This window comes from Misgurnus anguillicaudatus, chromosome 21 (assembly GCF_027580225.2).
Source record: "Misgurnus anguillicaudatus chromosome 21, ASM2758022v2, whole genome shotgun sequence".
Taxonomy (NCBI): Eukaryota; Metazoa; Chordata; class Actinopteri; order Cypriniformes; family Cobitidae; genus Misgurnus; species Misgurnus anguillicaudatus.
Window position 1 is genome coordinate 33,885,184 of NC_073357.2, and position 27,009 is coordinate 33,912,192.

At 37.5% G+C, this 27,009-nt stretch overlaps 1 protein-coding gene across 4 annotated transcripts in view; it reads left to right on the top strand.

Annotated features, from left to right (window-relative positions):
• kcnc1a (potassium voltage-gated channel, Shaw-related subfamily, member 1a) overlaps positions 1-27,009 on the top strand; it is a 35,282-nt gene extending 8,273 nt beyond the window's left edge. The window contains exons 2-4 of one of the 4 annotated variants that reach the window (XM_055203954.2): positions 10,041-10,971; positions 19,238-19,423; positions 23,695-27,009. In XM_055203954.2, the coding sequence (XP_055059929.1) occupies positions 10,041-10,971; positions 19,238-19,423; positions 23,695-23,810 (1,233 nt within the window). In that variant the 3' untranslated portion in view covers positions 23,811-27,009. The other 3 variants (XM_055203952.2, XM_055203955.2, XM_055203953.2) reach the window with 3 other exon arrangements.

A 27,009-nucleotide genomic window follows, 5' to 3' on the forward strand; every position in this document is an offset into this window, starting at 1 on the left:
TCAGATAATTTACTCACCACCATGTCATCCAAAATGTTGATGTCTTTTTTTGTTCAGTCGAGATGAAATTATGTTTTTTGAGGAAAACATTGCAGGATTTTTCTCATTTTAATGGACTTTAATAGAGCCCAACATTTAATACTTAACTCAACACTTAACAGTTTTTTTCAATTGAGTTTCACAGGACTATAAACAATCCCAAAGGAGGCATAAGGGTCTTATCTAGCAAAACGATTGTCATTTTTGACAATAAAAATAACAAATATACACTTTTAAATCACAACTTCTCGTCATGTAGATCCGGTCGTGATGCGCCAGCTGATCCCACGCAATACGTCATGACGTCAAGAGGTCAAGTGTTACATATATAAAACGGACATTTGCGGACCATTGAGTTAAGTATTAAATGTTGGGCTCTATTAAAGTCCATTAAAATGAGAAAAATCCTGCAATGTTTTCCTCAAAAAACATTATTTCTTCTCGGCTGAACAAAGAAAGACATCAACATTTTGGATGACATGGTGGTGAGTAAATTATCTGGATTTTCTTTTAAGAAAATGGACTAATCCTTTAAGATGGTTAAATAACCCAGAAAATGTTTATATTTGACAAAGAATTTTGGGTTGAAACATCCAAATGGGTGTGTTTCCCAAAATCATTGTTAGCCAGATATGGTCGCAAGTTCCGTCGTTTCAGGATAGTTCAACCATCATTCCAGCAGACATGCGCAAACTGAATCGCAAACTTGAGTGGTTTGAACGAGAGCTCTCCAGATGTAAAAGCATTTTAGGGCTGTGACGATTAATCTTGCAAATGCGCGTTTTCTCAATTAATGAATTTGAATCAATTACGGTGAAATGCCGCCACATCCAAAAGCCAGAGGGCGCTCTCATGTAGAAACACCCTTTGTGCCACAGAAGAAGTATCATTACAAACGCTATTCCAGGAAATGTCTAAGGGATTTTATATCGCTGTTCTATAGATTGTTTCAGGTATTTTCATGATAAAAACATTTTTTGAATGATTGTGTTTGACGAGTGTTGCTTTTTTAAATTCACATTATAAATGACTCAAACTCATAGGGATTTTAGATTGATAAGGACTTCCTAATGATCACAGAGCCGTACACACACAAGCTGTGCATGAAGCACAGAATCAAAGCCTTGCGATTTAGAATTGATTTCAGGCAGGTCTTTTTCATGGGGAACACGATGTATCGTCACAGCCCTAGTTCCTTTTAGTATGACATGTATAGACTTACATTGATCAAGCTTTTGAACAAAATAAGCAAGCAACATGCAGTGCATTCTGTATCCATCATTTTAAAGATATACAAGGTCCATTTCATGTCTTTCAGTTATTAAAGCTAAACTCATGAATGGTTTTGTTTCTCGAGTGTCTTTCAGGCTTTTCCACTTCTAACCACTAACACACAGAAATTTTGGAAGATTGTATGGTAGCACCTCAGGTTGACAAGTGTTTGAGATGAAGCCAGTATGAAGGGAGAGACCGTGTGTACATTTTGAGGGCTGAGTGTGGGTTTGGGTGTTGAGCATTGAGGAGGCAGAGCTATATTATCTGCCAAATGTGGCGACAGGTTGTTGATGATGATAAATGTGTAAATGAACTGGTGTTACACCAGTTCAGAAGGCAAAAGGGTTTCTTTAATCACAGTCTAAATTCTATAGCTTGTAGTTATTATTAAGACATAAAGCGATTGTGGTTACTAAATTAGTGGGGTGAGTAGTGCATTTTAGCAATTTGTAATGTGAAATGTGTAACTTCTTAACTGGGTTAAAGAGGCTAGAGCTATTTCAAACCATGTTTGATACTTTGAATATTAAAAGGAATGGATTGTTACCTCTCGCTCCCTCTAGAATGGCCTGCGCCCCTTTTCCCATTAATCTCAAGTTAGTGAAGATGGCCACTTATTTCCGTTTTGAAGATATAAACTTTACTGTACATTAAAGGCATCAATGTGTAATGCACACTTAACAGCCCTCATTTCTGTAGACATGTCATGTATACAGTATTTATGAATTTTTGGAAGCTAATGGAATTTTGTTATGTGAATTTAATGTCAAACATGTTAGCACATGCACAAGGCATTACAAGACCTCCTTATGTCTTTACTCTTCCCTGTTGCCTGTCAATATTCAAATGTTCACATTTTTAGCATACATAATTTAGAGATATGTGCTTTGCCAACGAAGCAGAACAGGAAATTATGGTACATTTTAAATAGGCTATGCTCAACATGAAATATAATATACTTTTAAAATGCGTGTTTCTGGTGTTATTGTAAACTAAATCAGTGCACGTTATTACATAATCAGTCATCAAAATGTAATAACCTGCTCTTTACTTTCTTGCTGACGCCACTTATTCCTTTTTGCTGACATCCCTTATTCCTCACCAGCTGTTGGGTAATGTTACCCAAAGGCCAAAAACTATTTAGATGTTGTTTAGACTTCCAGAGTACAGAAAATCCTCTTTTTTCTTGGACTTAATCAAATCAAATTCCCATTCCTAATAGTCCCACCCTGTATTTTTCTTGATGAATTGCCTGTAAAATATTTCACATTGCAGAGGTAAAATGGATTGTGAATGGGGTTTCACATTGTCTATAAACCTGCTAATGCACTGTTAACTGCTAGACACGTGCTTATGTAAAAACCTGGAAAGAGGCAGACAGTAAAGTGGCTTACCTCTTGCCTGATCAGAAAAGTGGTTTTACAGGGCAGGATGAACATAAGGATGTGATGTCCTATTGTAAAAAGGTGCTTTTTAGCCCCAGACTCAAGCGGAAAATAAAACCAGAGGAGATAATATTCTGTGCCAATAATTACTGAACTGCTGGCCACGTATAAGCACAGTCAATAAGCAGCATTTTAAGACCAATCAAATGAGCTGTGGCTTTCTCTATCCAATTTCATTTAATTCCCTGCAGACAACAAACCTGACATGTGACATTTATTGTGATAATTGTGTTCTTTGAAGGCTGGATTTCTGACCCTATCATTGCCAGCTGGAAACCATGAGAGAGACACTCGTGTGGGGTGTCCCTTTGGAGATGTCATGTTGATATATACTGTAGCACAAAAGGCCATGAAACAGGCATTAAATGATGACCATGTTGTGGAGAGAACTGGGTTCTTTTTTCGCACATTTACATGTTTGTTTGGCTACAGTAATCAGTAAGCGTATTATTATACCATTTTGTTTTAAATAGTATTTGGCAGAAAGGGACTGAAAAACACACTGATTAGAAATAGTACAGATACAAGTATTTGAATATTTAAGTCACAATTCAAAATGTACATTGTAAAAAGTATTTGTTGATTCAACTTAAAACAGTAAGTTGCCTGGTTGTCTTAAAATTTTAAGTTGATTTGACTTAAAAATATTAGTTGGCTAGGCTCAGAGAAAGTTGTGTAAAAATAGTGTGTCAACTGATATTTTTAAGTTAATTTCTTCAAAATTTTAAGGCAACCAGGTAACTTAATTTTTTAAGTTGAACCAACAATGTTATGGATTTCATTGCATTATATAAAACATGTTACAAGATATGACACTGTTCAAGTTGAATAATCAAAATTAAGACCAATAAAACCAATAAAAATACTAATAATTGTTTGCAATTTTTTGTTATCAGTGCAATCATACTAGGGCTGGGAAAAAAATCGATTTGATTTTAAAATCGAGTTGGTAGGTCAAATCGATTCATATTTTCAAAAAATCGATTTTTTTAGATTTTTTTCTTCCCCTCTGAAGTATAGCGCAGTACATACAGTGTTTCCCAAACATAGGCTCTACTGGGCATTCCACCCAGGTAAATTGCGACCCGCCCAGGAAAAAAAATCACTTTACGAATTTCCGTATTTTCTGAACTCGACTGGATGACCCGTGTTTTGTTGAGAGACCCCGTGAAGATGCACACGTCATAAACTCATCATCCAGTGCATCATAAACTCATCATCCAGCACGGCAAACTGGATCAACTGCAGCACATACTGAGGTAACTGAGCAGCCAGGGAACTACACTGCGACCAAAATGGTCGCATATGCTTATGTGCATATGTGTTTATAGCATCCAAGTTGGCTTCATTTTGCGTGCAAGCACGTCGTGTCTCTCCCGTTGAGTGTGCGTTCACGTGCTCTTTGTTTCTCAATGAATTGGGTGCGACGCGAAGCAAGCTCAGTGTCACATTGTATACTTTCATGTTTCTGAACTTGATCAGAGTTTTACCATTAGATGTCTTAAGGACCCGTACGGTTCCGGGTTTATATTTGAAATGGTCAGTCTGGTCCGGGTCGGTCTTAGTTTATTACTTTGGGTCCCAAGTATGATTAATATTGTGTGTAAAACCAGAGTCGATCGGAGAACGGCCGTGAGCACTATAAGTTCGAGTGAAGTTTCAGCGTGCCTCCGGTTTCTATGGTGATAACAACTGGCTCTTGTTGCGACCACGCGCTGCATTTTCTTTATCCCATTTTTTAATAATCTTACTATTAATAGACCATATCTTTTCTAAAATCTAAAAAGTTTGCACAGAGATTGTAGCAAAAAGCAGTGCTAATGTCAAGCCCATTGCACTGAACGAGCAAAGCTAAAGCTGACTCAGGATATAAAAAACGCTACGCTGTATTGTAAAGCCTGTCATCGGGACAGCAAGTAGACTTTTAAATCTGAAATAATGAGTGGATTAAGCTTTTTTATTCATCAAAAGAGAAATAGAAAGCAGAAGCAGTAAAAAGCCTATCTCTAGAAATTATTACAATTATAACATCAGTCACATTTATAATCTATAGACCTGCACTGTCTATTAATATACTGTACATAGTATTGTATTATATTGAGTTTGATAAAAGGGGTCTAATTGCTTCATATATCAGTGCAAAAACAGTAAGTGTTTTTGTGGTGCTTTGACAAACAGTGTCAGCTTTGTTCATGCCGATGAGAGTTTGGGGCGGTTGGATTAATGAACTATAATGTGAAATTAATATTAATGTTCAGTAATTCAAAGTATTGTGTTGTGTCACATATTATTAGTTCTGTCACACATGTATAGTAGACAATTTTTTGTCGGTGGATTATAATGATTCCCCTTTTCACCAGCTACCACCACAAGTAAATTTCAGATCTGTGGGAAACACTGACATACATTTTGAATTCGCCAAATCTTCATTCCTTCCCAATTTTTTGTTGATGCATTTTAATTAAATATAATAAATATATATTTTTAAAATATATACAGTTTGCAATTATTTTGTTTTAAATGGGGTCGGGGGAAAAAATCGATTCGAATCGTAAATCGAGTTTTTTATAAAAAAATCTTAGATTTTTTAATGGGGACGAATCGCCCAGCCCTAAATCATACTGTATACCATTTATGTATGGTCTTATGCACTGTAAAAAGACTTGTAAGTTCAACTTTAAAAAGTAGGTTACTTGGTTGCCTTAAAATTTTAGCTAACTCAAAAAAAAAAAGTTGTATAAAATTGTCTACTAATATTTTTAAAGTTTAATTCTTTTTTTCAGTGCATGGCATAAGGCAGGGCTAGTCAACGGGTGGCTTGCGGCATCTTTATCAGGCTCGTTTGTCATCTATGTCTGATTTAAATACAGCGTGCACTGTAAAAAATAAAATGTTGACTTAACTTAAATTTTCAAGGCAACTTGCTGCACAGCTTTTTTGAGTTTACTCAACTCTTGGATGATGTAGTTCACCTAACTCAATTTACTGAGTAATGTCAACTTAAACCAACAAGTTGAACCAACTTAAACTGATTAGGTAATAAGCAAATTTCTATGTTTACTCAACTAGTGACTAAGTTGGGTAAAGAGTAATTTAGTATATCCAAATTCAACTAATCTACATGTTTTGGACTGAGGGAGTGTACACAGAAAGGTCTCATAAACAAAGTCTTTGTCTGAATTAGCCCTTGCTTAAACCAGAGACCTTTTTGCTGTGAGGCAACAATGATGCGCGCTAACTCACTGTGCTGCCCTCCACACTGAACACACACTTCTCAATCATGGTAACAATAAACAAACATCATTCTTTCAAAACTCTAAATTACTCTAAATACAACATATAACTAACATTAACAACATAACAACCTAAATAAAGCCAAAATAATAATATTTGTTAGCTAAATGATTATGCTTTTTTCATTCAGTGAACACAAAATAATGAATTGACGCCCTTCAACAAAGAAATCTTTGTTCAAGTTACTTAATTTTCTTTGTTGAATGCACATTTTAAAGTTGGATTTTTACAGTGTGGTTACTTTGCTTTTTCACTGTACATGACAAATGACGGACGATAAACCAGGCAAAATACTGGATACAAGATGTGTGAATCTTTTTTTAAATGCATGTTTTTTTTTAATATACGACCTATAACAAAAAGTTATATATATAATTGGTAAACATAAAAATATATAAAAGGTAAAAATAGGGGTAAAAGTTTAGCCCGCATATTATATACCCAAAATCTCTGTACCTAGGCCTTTCCTACAGACGAAAAACAAATGAATCAACAACTGCAGTACAGATGTAGTTCTAAATGTGGGTGCACACAAGATTTCATTATATAAGAGAACGTGACAAGCTTTCATCTTCAGAAAAAGAGGTGCAACAAGGTTGAAAATAAGAGGTGATGTTGGGGGGGTGCTATTTCTGAGACACTTGCAGCAGGAAAGCATTTTGCAGAGAGTCACATATTCAGCTAATCACAAAATTATAACAACTCATCTCATCGTATGCATCTTGCTCTTCTAATACATTTTCATACTTTTAATTTTGTTGGTTAAACAAAATGGCATAGTGTCATTTATTATAATTAAGCAAACCGGATATGTGTTTTTTTAAAGATGTAGAGCTCATATCTCTGTTCTCAATGCAAGAGTTTATCCATACACACAAAGGTGTGTGCTTTGTTGAGGCAGAGTCACTGCTCATTGAGTTTTTTGTGCACTATGCTGAGCAGGTAACATGATTCTCAATCCAAACAGTCCAGCAGCCACAATTCATCATTGTGATACGGCAAAGAGAATAGAATTAATATCGGGGCAAACATTTACAACAACAAAGCCATTGAACATGGATATTGCGTAAACTGTTCATTCAGATTCAGACATTCTGTGTATGTTCATGGCCATTGTGTTGGTGAATCATAACATGTAATGGAAGCCACACTATTTTCTAAACCCTTCATATTCAGTTTTAATGTTTTTGATTTTCATTTTCTGTCATTCCAGTGCCACACATGGAGTGCCATTTGTCAGAATAAAACAAGCATATACTTTATCCCCACCCACCTAATGGCTTTTCAATTGAGCACTGAAGTTCAATATTTCTGAGAAAGTGCGCTAGATGTAAGAGGAGATATGTAGAAATTATAGTCTGATTTATAATTGACATATAGGCTATGCAAGCAAATTTTACACGAAGCTTAAAAAGTCAAGTGTCTGAACTTTTGTAGTTTCTGGAGCAGTCTGAGATGCTGTGAAATAAGTCCATTTGTAGGTTGTCAATTTATCCCTACCTTAAATGTGATCATTCCATAATAACCTTCATATCTTTAATATTGACTGAGTTAGGCCATGTCAAAGATTGAAATCTATGTGAAATCAATGACTGAAATCAATCAATTTTGATGGTCCACATCTCGTAATTGGATTATGAGACTTTAGCCTGGATTTCACAAACAGATTTTACTTCATTAAACCTGCGTTACTGGTCTTTGTGCAGAGTAGACCTATCACTCATCTGTCATTGGAAGTGTTGCTAAGGCTTGATCTTGCTGCAGGAGGCTCGCACAAGGCCATGTTTTGTAGACTATTCTGCATACCTGTAAGGAAATTACAGGGACACACTAAAACCCCTTTCACACAGAACATTGATCCCAGAAACACTGAGATTTTTTGCCAAGCCTTTATGGGACCCAGGTACTATTTTATTATTGAGCACCTTGATTAATTTTAGACACTTTAAATCTAATATACAGAGATGTTCAAACATTTTGTATGCTCAAATGTAAACATATGTTTGTTATGTTATTTGAAACTAAAATCAAGTGTAAATGCTCAATTTAACTGTGGGTTCATACCGTTTACCGCGTCTAGTTTGCCGCTTGAACATTTTGAGTTGACTTCTGATTGGTTAACGGTGCGTTTTTCCGCCAAAGGTAACATTTTTCAACTCGCGCGTTTCCCGTGGCAACGCTCGATTCGCGCCATTCGCGCAAACTAGCCGCACGAATGAATCGGAATCGCGTCTAACGCGCTGCACTATATGTCTCATTCGCGGGGCGAGAGCTCCAAATGCACGTCAACGCGTCTTCACATTGACTTAACATTGAAATCAATCACGCTTGATGCCTCTACCGCGGCTGGTATGAACGCATAAGAGATACTGTTTTTGGAAAAATAAACTAAGCATTGTAGAAGTGTAATATTCTACAGTATGTTTATTGGGCTCTTTCATTGTGCTTATAAAAACTGCTGATGTCTTTCTCTAGCTTGTTTTGTCCTCAGTGGTTTGGTTATATCTGGTAAGGTTGCTGACAGTAAAAGCAAAAGTTATTAATCATAAACATAACACAACATGAAGATATTAAAAAACAGATTGCATAAACATAACATTACTTAAAAACTTCTCATTATGTATGAATAGATGTATGAATAGAAGTGACAATATTAAAGTCATATTAAACAATGAAAGCATACTCTAATGTATTGTTTATCCAGATGCTATTCTGTTAGCTTTTCATCTGCTTGTGTTGGGGGAAAATATTGAAAAGTGTGTTTGTTTTCAATACTGTTTGTTTGCTTGAACTTTATTTTTATTTGCTTGGATTACCCTGCCCAATATTTGTATGTGTAATGTTTCTGCTTCCTCTCTGGATGAGTTTCGTTAAACAGAATTTGTGTGTCTATGTGTCTACCATCAAAGTACTAATCTATGTCTAAGTGCATCCTAGAATTATTATTATTATTATTAATTTAAAACTATCCAAACCAATTAGTCCTCAATGAACCATGTGAAGTGTGAATGCAGTCCAGTTAAAGAAGGGATACTATGGCCTCTGTGTTTTCAACATAACTTATCAAGTATCAAGTTGGACATGTCAATGGACCCTTCATTATTAACTAATCAGATTTTATCGATTTAGGAACAATGTTAGAGGTAGGCTTATGGGTAGAGTTGAAGTCATGCTCTTCATTTTATTAAAGTATAATTTCCTCTAATGGTAGGGCAGCTTAGGGTTTGTGATCGCGATACAGCTTTCATGTTGTTCCAGGACCAAAAAAAGATAGGCCTATTGGCCTATTGGAAAATGTTTGAATACCTTTAAAGATTTTATTTTAGTTTTACTCCAACAATGTTGGGTCGTATTAACCAATGTGACAGAATCAGCCTTTAGTAAACATATGCTGGGTTACCCCAGCTATTCCTGTGGCAGTATCTTTTAAAAAGGTACTGACCATTAGGTACAGGTATGTATACTGTACATTTGGTACTAGTATGTACCTCGGAGGTACTATATTATGAACTCTTTAAAGGCGGAGTCCACGATGTTTGAAAGCCAATGTTGATATTTGAAATCACCTAAACAAAACGCCCCTACCCCAATAGAATCTGGACCTTCTGTTGATAGACCCGCCCCACACATACGCAACCCGGCAAGGATGTCGGTTAGTAGACACGCTCCTTACTGCTGATTGGCTGAAACTGTGTTTTGGTAGTCGGCCTGTCTCCTTTTCCAAAGCGTTTTTCAAACATTGTGGACTCCGCCTTTAAGTCCCAGGCTGTACGTTTTGAAAGGGTACCGCCAACCCAGCACAGTTTGTAATCCTACAGTTGGCCAACCATGGATTAAAAGAACAAAGCATTTTTGGAAAGTGGAAAGTTGTTTTGGATGCTTAAAAAGGCTATTTATTAACATTATATTTTTTCTTTTCCCCATTATTATCTCTCTCGCTCTCTCTTTCTTTCTTTCTCTCTCTCTCTCTCTCTCTCTTTACTCCAGTGGGTGGCATTTGCTTCGCTGTTCTTCATACTGGTTTCCATAACCACGTTCTGTCTGGAGACACACGAGGCCTTTAACCCCATCGTTAATCGAACGTATATTAACCCTACTGACAACAGCACCAGGATTCACCAGGAGACGGAGACAGTAGTCTACCTAACCTACATAGAGGGTGTGTGCGTGGTATGGTTCACCTTTGAGTTCCTCATGCGTGTCACCTTCTGTCCAGACAAAAAGAAGTTCATCAAAAACACTCTCAACATTATAGACTTTGTGGCCATCTTGCCCTTTTACCTGGAGGTGGGTCTTAGCGGGCTTTCCTCTTCAGAGGCAAAGGACGTTCTTGGGTTCCTCAGAGTGGTGCGTTTCGTCCGCATCCTCAGAATCTTCAAACTGACGCGACACTTTGTGGGGCTGCGTGTATTGGGACACACTCTCCGCGCCAGCACAAACGAGTTCCTCCTGCTCATCATCTTTCTCGCTCTCGGAGTGCTCATCTTCGCCACCATGATCTACTACGCGGAACGAATCGGTGCCAATCCCAACGACCCGCGTGCCAGCGAGCACACGCATTTTAAAAACATTCCGATTGGCTTCTGGTGGGCTGTTGTGACTATGACCACACTAGGCTATGGAGACATGTACCCTCAGACATGGTCAGGCATGTTGGTGGGAGCGCTGTGCGCCTTGGCTGGTGTATTGACCATTGCGATGCCGGTGCCTGTCATTGTCAATAACTTTGGGATGTACTACTCTCTAGCCATGGCTAAGCAGAAGCTACCAAAGAAAAAGAACAAGCATATTCCCCGTGCCCCTCAGCTGGGCTCCCCCAATTACTGTAAGTCAGCCACAAACTCACCCAACCCAAGCCTACGAAGTGATCATTGCTCTCTGGTTGCCCAGGAAGAGATATTAGAAATGAACAGAGAAGGTAGGACATTTCTTTATCTTTCCTTGCAATACAGAATCTTTATAGACGTGACTTCTCTTGAAGCCTGAATTCACACATGTAAACTGTATGCAGAATCTCTCATTTGGGATTCATTCAAATGCAGCCCAACCATCTGGAGACATTACAAAATCTCATCACACTGCATTCTGTTCTGCCTCTTTACACAGACAAGCATAGACACAAACACACATAAGCGTCTTCACCATGGTTGCATAACAACCAATACCCTATGCATCATTTTGTAGGTCTGCGTTTTTTTCCATCGGACTCCTGTGAGGATAAATTATATTCACCCAGACAAACAATGCCACGCTTATTCATCCTCTAGCTTATGTACTGTATTTATTGGTAGTTGTGAATTACTTACTTATAAGCATAATGTGTAGATGTGATCTTAAACATACTTTGATTCATATATTTTAATAAAAATTGACAATTTAATGATTTTAACAAGAGGGCATGGGAACAAATGAAAAATGCCATCACCCCATATAATACAGACACAGATTGTAGCTAGATTTTTACAGATTCACTAAGAACAGGAACTAACATTAATTCATTATGTTTATTATCATTTATTTGTAATTTAGAAATAGTTCGAAATCAAAGAATTTCAAGACGTGCAGTTGAAATCCCTCCTTTTTGTATTAGCAACAATGATAGCAAGCTCATATGTTATTCTGGTTATTGTGGTTGCAACCACTGTTATCCCCATCAGCATAGACTGATGTCCATGTTTCATGTTATAAATCTGTTATGTAAAGGTAGGGTTTCACATTTTGAAAAATGCTAACGGTAGCCACCTAGCAATGAAATCACGATCCCGCCCTCCAGTCAAATCGCCATCCAAAGTCACACCTCTTTCAAAACACATGAACACGCACACATCAGACGGTCATATCTCATGTCTCATTCACCAGTGAGAAAACTTTGCAGTACTAAGTGAATAACATTTCTAAAATAACCAACATAAACAACTGGTTTACATTTAAGCACACTTTCGGTTGTGTAGACGTAGTAACTATATCGTTACGCTAATCCGTAAACGAACACAAATTTCATAAGCAACACAACGTTTCATCAAAGTAGAATATCGAATCCATCTCAATACAAACATATCGCGTACCTACCTTACAAAAATAAACAGTGCAACGACTCTTTCAGACCCTTTTGCCTCCTGCAGCTGTTTGCATCTCGTGGTAAAGCAGTAAAGTTACGGATGTTAATTTGGGTTTTTGCTGATCCAGGCAGTTTTTGCTGTTGTTGTTATAAAAGATGACTTTCGTTTTGTGCCTCCTGTGTATGTTGTCAATTCAGCATAAAAGTTTGCTATCGCTGTTTACAGACAGGAGGTGAGCGCACGTGAAAGCGCCGATGACATATGGTGTCTGCGTGGACTCGCTGCGCGGTGGGCATTCAAATTACACTTACGTATGAGGGACAAAAAAGGAAACGTCCGTTCGGACCGAAATCTATGATTGGTTTAGTCCTACGCCTTTGACAGATGACATAAATTTCTACAAATACATTTAAACAACTTAACATAGTGATTGCTATCAGGATGTGATGAGACTTTTAACCAGCATAACTAAAAATGTTTCAGGATCAAATTTGTTACTCTACCTTTAAGACTTTAAACTAGCCACCAGACTTGAATGTAAATGTGAGCAGTATACATTAGATATTCAAACTCCACTCTTTATGCAGCTTGCAGTGTTCTTACAGGTGTTTACGTGCTGGTGAGTGCCTATGCATCATGTCTAAAGTGTCTCTCATTAATCTGAGAGTAACTTGGTCTGAATGATGGTATTCCCCCATTGGTAATAATTTCTAGACAACCTGGGCAATAAAACTATCCAATAAGGTGGGCTATACAGTTGGTTTATAACTCGCTGTCTGAGTGAAAAACGCACAAATAACTATGAGCGTGTATAGAGTAGACTGAATGCCCTGTAGGTCGCTTTGGATAAAACAAATTAATAAATGTAACATTTAAACATTACAAATTCTAGTTAGAATAGCTGAGGTATGGAATTAAGTTAAGCGGTGTTTACTCTCATGTGATCAGTCCATCCTGTTGAAACCGAGCTTTCTTATGGTGCAAAGAATAGATGGGCTGTGCTTTCTGTTTTCACACCATCTCTTTATTATTTCATTCTCTGTGTTTTTACTCTGCACTAGAGCCTGTTGCCATAGAAACAGTGTCTAAGCAACGGCACAATAGGAATCGCAGTCTGCAACGAGCCGCAGTCATTCACTCGCCTCGCACGACTTCTGTGCAGCAAAACACACACCTCGCACATGCGATTAGATGCGCCGAGGAGGAATGCAGCGTAAATCGATACAAGCCCATGCTGTTAAGTGGCGATTGAGTTTTTAGGGATAAAATGTCTCTGGATGTGTTCTCGGGATAAAATGCATCTGCATCTCTAATGGTGGATGTTTGGATGTAAATGGGACACGTAATGGACCATGAATCCATTGAAACTTCATGGCTGTTAGTGTACATAGAAATCATAATCTAAAAATAAATCTCAGCACAGGCTCTTCAAATCCCTCTTGTAAATGAGTTTGTAGATGGCACATTGGAGAAAGGCCTTAACTATAATCTCCATCCACTTGACTTTGGGCAGAGAACCGTAAGATTCACCAGCACATAGAGCGAAAGCATCTGTTGAATTGGCCACAATCGCAAAACTGCCGAGCAAACGTAGTGCAGCTATGTCTCGAGTACACATGGATTCACTGTGTGGGTTTGGTCAACGTCCTCAGTGACTATATCTGTCCCCGTTTCTAAATCGGAGGTCTCTTGAGGAATCTCAGTTTTGTAATTATCATTATGGCTACTGTTTGTATTATAACGTGATATTAAGAGCTGCTCTTGTTCTCAACTGTGATCCTGATAAAATAATAATAATAAAGATATCAAGATTTGAATTTCAAGGAGGAAGATAGGAAGATTTTTATAATAAAAGCGCAGAAAAATCACAGGCAGGGTGACATATTGCAAGGATTTTTAGATAATACAGCAATTAAATATTGTCATGTTCTTATATGGATGAATTGATATTTGGTCCACTGTACTAAATACAGTATACTCACACATTAAAATAGAAATAAGTCCTCTAAATTGTTATTCTGCGTATGTATAGAAATTTTGACTTTGCTTTTGAAATCAAGATGCTGACCTGTTTTTGGAGAAACAAAAATAGTAATCTACATTTTAGCAATCCACCATCAAGTGTTTTTTATGGTAAACAGTACTACTGCTTTTACAGTAAACAATGCATCCTCTCTGGAGCGCAATGTATTGCTTTCCATAGACCGCAGGAATGATGGGAACAACAATGATGGAAAAGACAGTAACGAAATATGTGAATCAGTCAAAATACACAGCTTGTCACAGCTTTGATGCCCATGCAGTAAACACATTAATCAATCAGATGTATTAGACATTGAATGTATTGTAATTTAGATGAATGCATAAATGTAAATGTAATGAAAACCTGAGTTAGTACTCATCACTGTGCCTCTAATCTAGCAATGACTGCACACTCATTCACAAAGAGTTATTATGAGCAGCACATGGTTACTATAATCAAAACTTTATTGTGCTTGAGGTTCATGTGGTCTATAGCCAACATGCAACTAAAAGTCTCTCTTTTAGAAGGATACAGGGCACCCTCTTAAATTACCATCATTAATTATTCATTAGCTATGTTTAACCACTCACATACACACAACTCACAATTGTAATCTTATTATGTGCTAAATATTCATTCACAACTGCAATAAAAGAGCTTTTAGAGTCTTTTAGTTGTCACGCTTCAATGAACAAACATCTTGTAAAGTAAAATTTATTTGGCAATATTATTTGAAAAAAAAAAGATTTAGCTGAACCTAATTAGAAGCCTATTAGGATTGGAAGCTCAATTAAGTTTACTAGAATACTCTGTGAAATTTATTTAGCGGGAAACTAGATTATTTAAGGGCAGTCGGCCTAATGGTTAGTGAGTTGGATCTTATAAGCCAAAGGTTGTTTGTTTGAGTCTCACAGCCGGAAGGTTGCGCCTGAGGTGTCCTTGAGTATAAGGGAGGTTTAGTTGCTCCCTGGACAATGCAGTGATAGCTGCTGTATGGGTTACCATACTGTCAAGAACTGGAGACGGATGAACCCAATCGCAGACGTTGTCGGGGAAAACAGAAAACACTTTTATACTTGACACAAAACTTGACTTGGAGAAAACACACAAACAATACAAAAATAACCTGAACAGAACTAAGGACACAATGACATTATATAGAAAAAGCAAACAAGATAACAAGGGGGAACAGGTGATGGGAGAAAACCAATGATTACTAATAAGCAGGAGAACAAGGGGCGGGGACAAAAGACAAGACACCGGAAGCACATGACCCGATAAACAAAGCCATGAACCTCCACATGGAGCATGGGACTCCCAGAACCCTGCCATCATAACTAGACATAAATACAAAACAAGACTCTTTAGCAGGATCCTGACACATACAGTAAATGCTGTATAAATAAACATTTACATTTGACTTCTTTTGCTTAAAGGTGCATTGTGTAAATTTTTGTGTTAAAGTGCTGGTGAATTGCAACCAATAGCTCAGTCCACTGCTTATCCCTCATTTTTTAATCACATAGAGAAGCTACGGTAGCCACCACCGGGCAAACATGTCATCGGATACAACTTAGTAAAAAAAGTTTGTCCGTTAAGGGATCTGTAGAAACATGGTGACTTCCATGTAAGAGGACCCTTGGTGTATGTAGATAAAAACGTCTCATTCTAAGGTAATAAAAACATAACTGTTCATTATGAAAGGTCTTTATACACCACTGATAATATAGCTTTGTATATTATTTTGCATTTCTGTCAAAAGATCCTTCTAAAAATTACACACTGCAACTTTAATTGTAAAAAATAATGGATCTGTTTTTTTTTTAAATCACCGTCCTCCAACCCGAGCTCTAGAATATAGGATTTTGCAGGCTGATCTCACGAAAAATCGTACATATTTTACGAGCTGGATAATTTGTATCAATTCATATGAAGTTGATCGTGCAAAATTGTATGATTCTTAAGAAACAACAACAACAACGAAACCGTCCCACCAAGATCACATACCAAATTAATATGCCAAAATTTATCCTGAAGGCTGTATATATATATATATATATATATATATATATATATATATATATATATATATATATATATATATATATATATATATATATATATATATATATATATATATATATACACACTCGTGTCTGTAACTTTAGTATTATTAGTAAAGATAGAAAACAAACAGAAAAGCATATAGGTGATTGTGAGAGGGATACCGGTGTTCATCAGACAATTCATGAAGATGAGTCACGTCCTCCCCCATCCTGCTTCCAGACTCTTCAGTACAATTGATTGCGTCACTTCACAACTGTGTATATGTTTTTAAAGGTTTGTGTGCTGTTAGCTGTCAAATGCATGCACACCCCACACAACAGATGAATAAATACAATACATTTACTCAGATATTTATATGCATATCTCCCCTGAGTTCTTATTTGCAGAGTTATTTCAAAACCTGCTTACTGTACAAAAACAACACCATGGCCTGAACCATAATTAGCCTTACACTTTTCATTTTTTGGTAGAAAAGGACCTGAGGGATTAGAACATGTTTTTATTAACAATCAACATTATTTTCAGTCGCTTTGTAGTGTGGTGGGGTGTAATTCACTGTAGTGTGTGTGTGCTGTACATTTGATCTATCAATAGACCATAATGAAATGTAGCTACTCGAATATTACCAGCCAGACTTATGTCCAATTTGAATGACCGCATTGAGCCTGTTGTGCTCACTGATAGATGTTCTTCAGTTGACAGTAACAACACGTTGCTTGATACAATGGAAAATCCAGGTGGGAGATATGATGGTTCCCAACATGCTTTTCCCTGAGGAGTTTTGGCAGCGTTCTCCCTTCTCACCGCTCTGATCGATGAGGCGTAAATCGAGTGAGCAGAAGCCTCTTGCTGCCAGAGAGCTCACAGGTGAACAGGCTGGTTGCCATGAGCTGTTTCTATATATTACACAGTGGCCAGAGGCTGTAGTTCAATGTTATTCCTTGATTTTTTTTGGAGCAGAACCAGAGCAACACCCTTCTGTTTGTTTCACAAGTTTGCTTTAACATAAAATCGATAGAGAATGAGATAAAGCGTGCTGTCCGAGGAGAGGGCTCAGAGCTCAGAATTTTAGCCCGAACCCAGAGAATTCCCCCCTCTTTTACTGGAATAAATGAAAGTAAATGAGAGTGAGGTGATTGGGTGGAGGAGGGATGATGCAAAAAATCTGTCACGGGACAGAGGTGAGGGACTGCTATTTATAGGCACCCTCGTGCTGATTGGTTGGATCACATAACCATGCTCCTTCTGAACTTAGTTAAAGGATAAGTTCATTTTCTTAAAAACAGATAATTTACTCACCACCATGTCATCCAAAATGTTGATGTTTTTCTTTGTTCAGTCGAGAAGAAATTATGTTTTTTGAGGAAATTTAATGGACTTTGATGGACCCCAACACGTGGCAGATTTAATGCAGTTTAAACTTGCATTTTCAACGGAGTATCAAAGGACCCTTAGGCATAAGGGTCTTATCTAGCGAAACGATTGTCATGTTTGACAAAAAAATAAAAAATATGCACTTTTAAACCACATCTTCTTGTCTATCTCCGGTGCTGTGGCGCGCCAGCACGATCTCATGTAATGGCGTAATGCCGTGGCAAGGTCACATGTTAGATATATGAAACGCACATTTGCGGACCATTTTAAACAATAAACTGACACAAAGACATTAATTGGTATCATTCCACATACAACAACATCGCAATGGTCCTCTTTCTCCACACTTGTAAACACTGGGGCGTAGTTTCACATTCGTCCTCCGTGACCTCTTGACGTGATGACATGTTGTGTGAGGTCGCGCTGGACCGAAGATAGACAAGAAGTTGTGGTTTAAAAGTGCATATTTGTTATTTTTATTGTCAAAAATGACAATCGTTTCGCTACATGAGACCCTTATGCCTCGCTTGAGATAATTTAGAGTCCTTTGATACTCCATTGAAAATGCAAGTTTAAACTGCATTAAATCTGTAGTAAAGTGTTGGGGTCCATTAAAGTCCATTTAAAAGAGAAAAATCCTGGAATGTTTTCCTCAAAAAACATTATTTCTTCTCGACTGAACAAAGAAAGACATCAACATTTTGGATGACATGGTGGTGAGTAAATTATCTGGATTTTTTTTAAGAAAATTGTCTAATCCTTTAAATTAACTTAATTTAAATGTAGTGTTACAAAATGCACATGTGATGCTTTCTAAAATTGTGCCTTTTGTAAGTGAGAAGGTTTTTGTGGTAATTTGCTTGCATACCAGCTTTTGAAATATTTTGTAATAAATTATATATTATAATAAACCCTGTGCTTAGCTAAATGGATATCTGGACAAGGCTCTTTAAAGTCACTTTTTTAGCTTCCTATGCTTTATAAAAACCTTATAAAGTCAATGACAATGAATTTACTGTGTGAGTGGGTGTGCGTGAATAATTTTGCATGCAAATTTGCTAAATGACAACCTGTTGTTTACTTTATTCCCATTAAAATTATATCAAATATTGAGTTTATGATGAAATTATATGATGAAATCATTGTATTAGAATATATAAAACAGCTTATTGAGGAATTCCTGTAAGATCAGGTACATGTCACGTATTTCGGTTTACGTATCATTGTCACATATTTGTTACTCAACAATTTGTTTTGTCTTATTTTCAAACCATTGACGCTTTGGTTTAGGGTTAGATTTGGTGTTTGCGTTAGTATTGGTTTATACCTATTTAAATCTAACCCTAAACCGATCTTACAATGGTAAGAAAACAGGACAAAGCAGTTGAGTAACAAATACGTGACAATGACACTTAAACAAAAATACGTGACACGTTCACGCAAAAAGGCGGAAAAACGTGTCAGTGTCACGAAAAAGACTCACAAATTTTCGTGACTATAGCTACGTAATTTCGTGATACTGGGTTGCACATTTCTATAGTAAAATACCCACATTTATAGTGACCACCATTACCCTTTCATTCATCTTTCTTTCACAATCCCTTTCATGCATCAGGTTGGGTGCAGCACTATAGTTTCATGTTCTTTTTGTGTGTTTAAAGATCCCAAAGTGAACGGTGATGCAGCTAAAGCAGCCCTGGCCAATGAGGACTGTCCCCACATAGACCAAGCCATTTCCCCCGAGGACGGCCAGATCTTCAATCCCAGCGAGCCACGAGGAGACACTTCATGTTTTTTGCTAAACGTCAGCAGGCGATCTACGAACACAGGCACCAGAGTGAGGAAGGGTATGTGACGGCAAAACCTTGTGCCTGACATACATGCACACAAATTTTAATGCAGCACTACACACACACAATAAGGACACAGTGAAGCTGCACAACATATACAGTACACATGGCCATGGACAGTCCAAACATACAAACAAGCAGAGCGCGCCCACAACAGACAGCTTGTAACTATTGGTGTGTTCATCACAAAAGAAATGCAGAAATCCTAACTTCCCAGCAGACACATCTTATGTCTCAGCCATGACTTACAGTAGATATTCTTTACATATATTGTTTATCATTACTTGTCATTAATTCGCTTATTATCTACATAAGGGTAAAAAAAACACCCCTGCACACTTAGATCCTTCCACAAGTCACTTTTCTCCAACCCTCTTCTCTTTGAACATATTGTAAATACGTTTTTTTTCCACACCACGCTGCATTATGTCAAACTCATATTAACACACATATACCTGCCTTCTGGGCCAACCTTAATCTTCCCTTTTTTCTGTTTTTCTTTGTTGTTCGTTTGTTTTTACTTGTTTCTTACGCCACTGTACATGTGGTCCGTCTCTATGTTTGTACCTCCCTCCACCTCTTCCTCTCTCCCATCTTCCTTATGCAACCTGATTGGCTAATAGCCGGAACCTTCTCAGGGAGGTCAGGGGCGGAGCCGGGCGGCCCGACGCATGACCCGCAGGGTTACCCGCTGCTGCAGCTAGGCTGGGCGCACAGCCCAGAAGATGGCCATGCCAGGGTCACCACCTGATAACCATTCCTGTGTTGCTGTCATACGACATAGCGTTCAAATCGCTCAGCAGCCTTAGATTCATTTAAGGCCCTTACACACTATGTAGCTTTACAGGCTGTCAATTGAAGTGCAACATGTCAGCAAATGTACAGTATAGTGATATAAAGGCCAACACATTTAAACAGAGTGTATGAACTTAAGCATCAACAAAAAGCAGACATGGCTGCATATTTATTAGAAAAAAAGATTATGTCGCCTACAACTGTATCATCCTTAAAGTGTTATTAATTTGTCACACCCGTGCATCATCATTTTCTAACCAATAGCGCTGTCTGTCTGTGTCACATGACATGTTGCTCTGTGTGAGCATGCTCTGTTTGACTCCAAATCCTACCCACAGGCAAATGCACCACAAGTTGGTCAACATCAATACTAGGCAGAACTACACACACTGTTCTGAACAAATATGTTGTTTTATTGTCTGGAAGTACTTTTGTGTGTGTTTCTGAGTGTGCGTGTGTGTTAGATCTGTTGTGTGTGTGTGTGCATGTAGGGCGTATTTGGGATGGTCTGTTCTTTATTTCTGTAGCATTATGTTGTGCATGTGTTGGGTCAGTCCTGTGGCCCCGCTGCACAGCTTGGTCCTGATGCCTGCATGGTGTTGGACGGGACAGTGAAGGCTTGGTTTGCACACAGGCAAAGAAAAAGTTGACACACACATAATACACTATTAAAAAAAGGGCCTGGGCTTAAACAATCATAAACCAGTTTAAATTGAAAGATCATTTCTATTTTTCTTTTGCCTTGCAATCCGTAGCCTTCTCTGCTCTCTATAAAGCCAGATTAACCAAGTGCTCTCTGTGCATGTCATCACACAGAAATTGCATGCAGTTTTAAACCCTTTACCTTTGACCCATACCAGCAACAGCCACCTACAGTATGAAAACATGGTGTGGAGCAAAATGACAGAGCTGAAACAGCAGACAAACCCGTTGTGTCTCAGCAATTGCCATTTGCACATTTCTCTCTGCTAAACCAAGGTTATCAAAAGTCCCGAAGCCTGGGCACCATAACCAACAAGGCCCGAACGCTGGCCGAGGTGGTGTCGATGTCCACTGGGTCCTGTGGCCCACCCGTTCTCCTGCGGCGATCCCATTCTCCAATCCCCTCCATTCTCTAAGAGATGGAGCAGTGCTGTATTTAGAGCTGGTCTTCCTCCTGCCCTGCTGCCTTCTGTCCTCTGCGGTGTTTGATTTGGTCTGGTCTGTCCTGTTCTCTGGTCCTTGTCTTCTGGAGCTGTGTTTTTTTGTCGCTCATTTTGCTTCTTGTCTTTACCTACCGGCTCTCAATTCACACAAGCCATTAAGTGTCCAAAAGATCTCAGGAAAAGTTTTAAGGATTCACTATTTACAAGTGGAGGTGTCTATCAATCATTAAAGAACTGGATGTCCTGATTAAAGAGCACAGTATTGTTACAGGGATCATTTTAAAACTGAAAACTAAAAAAGACTCACGTCTTATGAAGCATAACCTTTCCTTTCCAGTTGTGCAATGTCAAGTATTAATTATGACAAATAACATGATTACTATGTTTTTTATTTCCTCTTTACCCTGATGGAATTGTCTTTCCCTCTCTTTATCAATAAGATCCTAGATTTTATAGGACCACAATGTTCTAGCTTTGGAATAGACATTTATGTCTTCTTCCTCTACAATTCTTTCATTCTCTCTCTCTCTCTGTACGTTTCTGTCCAACTCCACCTCTTTTGCCTCCCAAGTTTTCATCATACAGAAAATAATCAGTAGGACATCTGATTTTCGTAGCTCATTTCCTCCTCATTTTGTGAGTTGATGAAAACAAGGCCCAATGGCAAGGATGACCCTGAGCAACCCCACCCTCCCCTGTATTTTCTACTGCAGATCCCTGCAAAGCTGACACTGCCCTAGTTAAGTATATGCAGGCAGAGGTGCTCAAAGTGACCTGAGAAGGAAGCAGCATCTCAGTAGGGGAACCGAAACCTCCAGCTTTTTTCTTCGTGACTCCCCAAAGGCCAGAGGGATTCAAGGCTGGGGTCCAAAAGAAGGAACGTATATATAGGGGAAAAGACCAGCATTTTGCTATAGTCAAGAGGATTTTGTTACTTCACACGGTGGTAGATGATTTTATTGAGAATCGGTTTCTTTCTTTAATGCTCTCCAACTGTGTATGGAAGAGTGTGGACCTTTTAAAGAAGAACATACAGTACGCCGGTTAAAGAACGATGGTTTTAAATCAAGCAAAATGAGTTTTATAATGAAACTATCGCTTACGATAGAAGATGCAGTGGACTCTTACCTGTTGTTTTAGCATGAACTGCATGCTGTTAGATAAAAAAAGAGGAAAATATTCTATATCTGTTATGAATATCTGTACAAAGCACATATTTTTTTCAAGAGTTCTTGACTTTTGCAGAATTGACATGTAGCCATGGATAATGAGATGTTTAAAGAACATGTTATTTATTTTAGCAACGGATTTCTTCATTCTGTCTTCGAGAGTTTTTAACCACATATGACTCTGGTCACATTGACCTCCAATTTTAAATGAGACGGCAGTGGTTACGTGAGATAGATTGTAAATTCAGCTTTTTCAATTTTGTTTCTGTCTGGCATGCTTGTGATTCTTATAGAGAAAACAACTGAGCAAAATGAATTATTTTTCTGTTTTATCTTATAATTATCGGTGAATAGATCCTGTGGAAAACTATAGTGAGCAACTGTTTAACATATCGCGTAAAGACTTTCGACAGTGTTATTTTTGGAGAAAAAAAATGTACACCTTTGTGTCTTTTGAGTACACAAAGAAAAGCAAAAAAAATGACAGATGTATATTTACAATAAAAGAAAATTGTATGCAATTTAGAATTTTGAGGAAAACAAATGCATGCATGCACTATGTTATGCAACAATAACTGCATAGAAAAACAGGAAAACATGACTACAACCATAGCATGAAATAAATTTTGTATGAAACCTCATAAGGGCTTTGTTTTATTTTTATTTATTTATTGGAATGAAATGTTTGTTTTATTTCTCTTTTATTTTTCTATGTACCAATACTCTCTTTAGCCTGAACTTGACAGGCGCAAAGAGGTGAATTGGAAGGTTACTGAAGGCCATGAAAAGCAAAAGCAATGTGTCTTGAGGTGAAGCAGCATGGGAGACTGTACTGGTGAGAGAGCATGGTGATAAATGAAACCATTAACATTTGAAGGAAAGAGTGAAAAACCTGCATGCCGCAAACAAGCTGAAGTTTTGATCTTGGAAACAATGAACCGGTGTGCGTTCTGCTCAATGAGGTATGATGCTAAAGCCTGCATGGTAAACGTGCCTGCTACAGCAGACTGCATTAACGTCATCCTCTGGTCTTCTTTCATCCCTTCCTTCTCCTCCCTATAGCCCTACATCTGCACGCCATCCCTCTTCACCCGTCTTTGTTCTCTCTGTGTCTGGGTAATAACTCGTCTGTTGTCTCTCTTCTTTTTCATCTTTGTAGAGGCTTCTCGGCAGGTCCAGCACAAACAGCCCGCAGACTCAGTGTGTGTCATGAATCGTGGCGTTCCCACCACTGTGTGCATGGCCCAGAACACCCCTCCTCCTTCCTCCTCCTGATTCTGATCTATACGTGTGTGTTCATGTACATAAAGTAAATGGGTGGAATGCACAGTGGGGAATGGCCCTTACACAGACCTGTTTCTATACATTAAAATGTATTTCAAGGGGACATCGGCCAACCATCCCCGTTTGTGTTGGCTGATAATATTGTCAACTTTTTAACCTGGTCTAGTGGTGTGTAAACAGTGTATTCGAGTGCATGCTTGTTTACAATGTGTGGTTTTGTGTGTCTGTTGTAAATATGCTTTTTGTGTTGCCCATGCTTGCTGTTGGATATTTAGAGCAATCCTTAGGAGGTTAAACATACCCATTATCTTGTGACTCATAGCAAATATTCACAAAGCTGCCTTTTAAATTAGAATGGGGTCGGACTCATGGGGCAATTTCCCGAACAGGGTTTAGATTATTCCAGGACTAGGACTTAGGAAAATTAAGTAGTTTACAAAAACATTACTGGTGTGCATCTTGAGACAAAACAATGGCACTGATATATTTTACTATATGTCAGTGAAATATGTTATTTTTAAAGGGCACCTATTTCATTGCTAAAAAACAATGTTGTTTTGTGTATTTGGTATAATAATAATAATGTGTTTGCGTGGTTTATGGCTTAAAACACATGATTTTCCACATACCAGACATTTTTGTAGCTCCAGATTTCAGTCTCTTCCTGAAATTGCTGGATTTGAAACTCTGTGTCCCTGATTGGCCAGCTAATCTGTACATTGTGATTGGGCTGAATACCTCTGATGTCAGCCGGAAATGTAATGCTCCTTACCATGTTTAAAAGATATGCACACAATGCAATGCAAACAGGAGTTAACTTAGAGGCTGTAAGTCCGAAGAAGGAGGAATTATGATAATGTTGTTTTTTTCTACATCACCAATCCCAGGAAGTAAACTGTTGCCTACAATCCGTGTGTTTGTTGTAGTCCAAGAAAAGAGATTTACGTTGGAGACGATAACTCGCATCATCGTTTACGTTTACATCGTTTACTTAGACACCAAAGGAAATGTAAAATTGTGAATCGGACAATAGGTGCTCTTTAAATTAATGCGGCTCAGACATACATTTTAGTCTGGAACTAGGACAAGCCCTGTCCGGGAAACCGCCCCAGTGTTACTCTCTGTTGCACTGCTGTTGTCAGTCATCAGTTGCCTTTGTTTGCTGTTGCACTTTTAAACTTTTTACATTCCACAGTTGTTAATGGTAGTGGACTGATTGTATCTTGAATTGGTTAACATGTGCGTATTTATATGTGTATTACAATCTAACTCTGCCTTTCTCTGAACCCAGCGAGGAAATCAATACACTCCAGTGAAAGCGAGTGCTTATTTACAGTAAATGCAGTGAAAATTCAAACTTGTCAAACGAATAGCTCTGTGTACATTTTTTAAAAATGATGGTTACTTAAATGTTCTTTGTAGTTGAAAAATGTTCTACAGACTATATAAAAGTGTAAGAAAGAAATAATTATTTGGATCCTTTGACTATAAGGTCAATATGGTTCTTCTATGACATCCCTGCTTAGAACTCTTAAGTGCCTTTATTTTTAAAAAATGTATTCTTGTGATTATTCAGAATCTGGCAGCAGAAGCTATCAAACTGAAGTACCAAATATGGAAGACAAAGCTAAACCTATGAAGATCAACATGCCTGTGAGGAAAAAAAAGTTGAATAGAGCTGTACAATATGTAAGGCAAGATGTAGGCTATGTCAGATCTTTATTGTAATTACTAGGCTTTATTAAAACATCTGTGTTAAGTAAGGATTCTGCTCAACTGAAGTGAGAAATGTCCTCAGGGCAACCTACAGTTGTGTTGACCCAAGGACAAAATTTTTGTAAATAAAATCTAAACCCATATGCCAAAGCCCAACTCTAACCATTACTGAACCCTTAAAATCTGTGGAAATGATAAATAAAATACAATGGTCTAGAAGCAGCTAATCCTGGTTGTAAGCTTAAACTTGGTTGATTGAAATGTTGTCCCAGGGTCAATATAATGTTTCCATGAGGACATCCACCACTGCAAAATCAAGAGAGCCAAGAATGTTCGTTCTCTCAAATAGTACATTTTTATATTTAATGATTTAACAATACATAGGCCTGGTTTCACAGACAAAGCTTAGCTAAAGCCAGGAGTTGGCCTTAGTTAAATTAAGCATCTTTTATAAACATGCCTTAGATGTTACTTGTGTGTATCTTAAGACAATTCAATGCCACTGGAATATTTGAAGAGTTTCGTTGCAAAACGAGATAAATCCATTTTTTTTAATTTTTGTGAAAACATGTTTATTATTATGTTATCATGTTATTATTTTGTTTTATGGTGCTACTTAGCTGTATTCTTTAAAGTTATGAAGGTTTAAATCAAAACAAAACAACTGCAGTTGCATTGAAATCAATTGGAATGCACAACCAAAAAACGAGATTTCTGAACAATTAAAAAAACGGTGGTTATCTCGTTTTGCAACGAAACTCTTCATTTTAAGATCAGATATTTTCAACAACTCGAACATGTGTTTTAGACTAACCTTAAGCCTTGTCTGTAAAACTGGAGGTTGCAGTGGCAGAAATTTTCATAAATAACATCTGGCTTTTTATTTTACATGATTTAATTTCTGTAGAAATTAATTTATTTTTTATTTCCGCAGACCAATTTTATGTATCCTAAAAAGCTGTGATTATTCTAATATAATTGAACAATCAGGCCTGAACCAACATCTTTCACAAGCATTTGGATATTAGTAAATATTATGGTATAGTTACAATATATAGTGTGGCTAAAGTAGGGACGTTAAGGTTAGTTAATTTCAATCTACAATCCTTATACTGTACATGTTAGTAACGAATGCAAACTGCACGATTTGCAATGATGATATTGATGGTAAATAATACTTCAGTTTGAAAGTCCACTTTAAAAAGTAAAATAAAAACATCTCTGTGGAAAAAACCTATATATAAGCATGACTCCAGTTAGACAAAGACCTAAATATAACTTTATTCTCTGTTCAGATAATGCTTCATATTATCTTTTTTTTTGTTGTTGCTAAAAATATGCAGTTAAACATTGGTTCTCAATTTGGCTGCATTTTGAAGAAACTCTCTACAATAACATGCATTATTTTTAGGGGGATTTCGAATGACTGAAACAAGTTCAAGAAAAATAAATAAAATATTTCAAAAACGTTTTT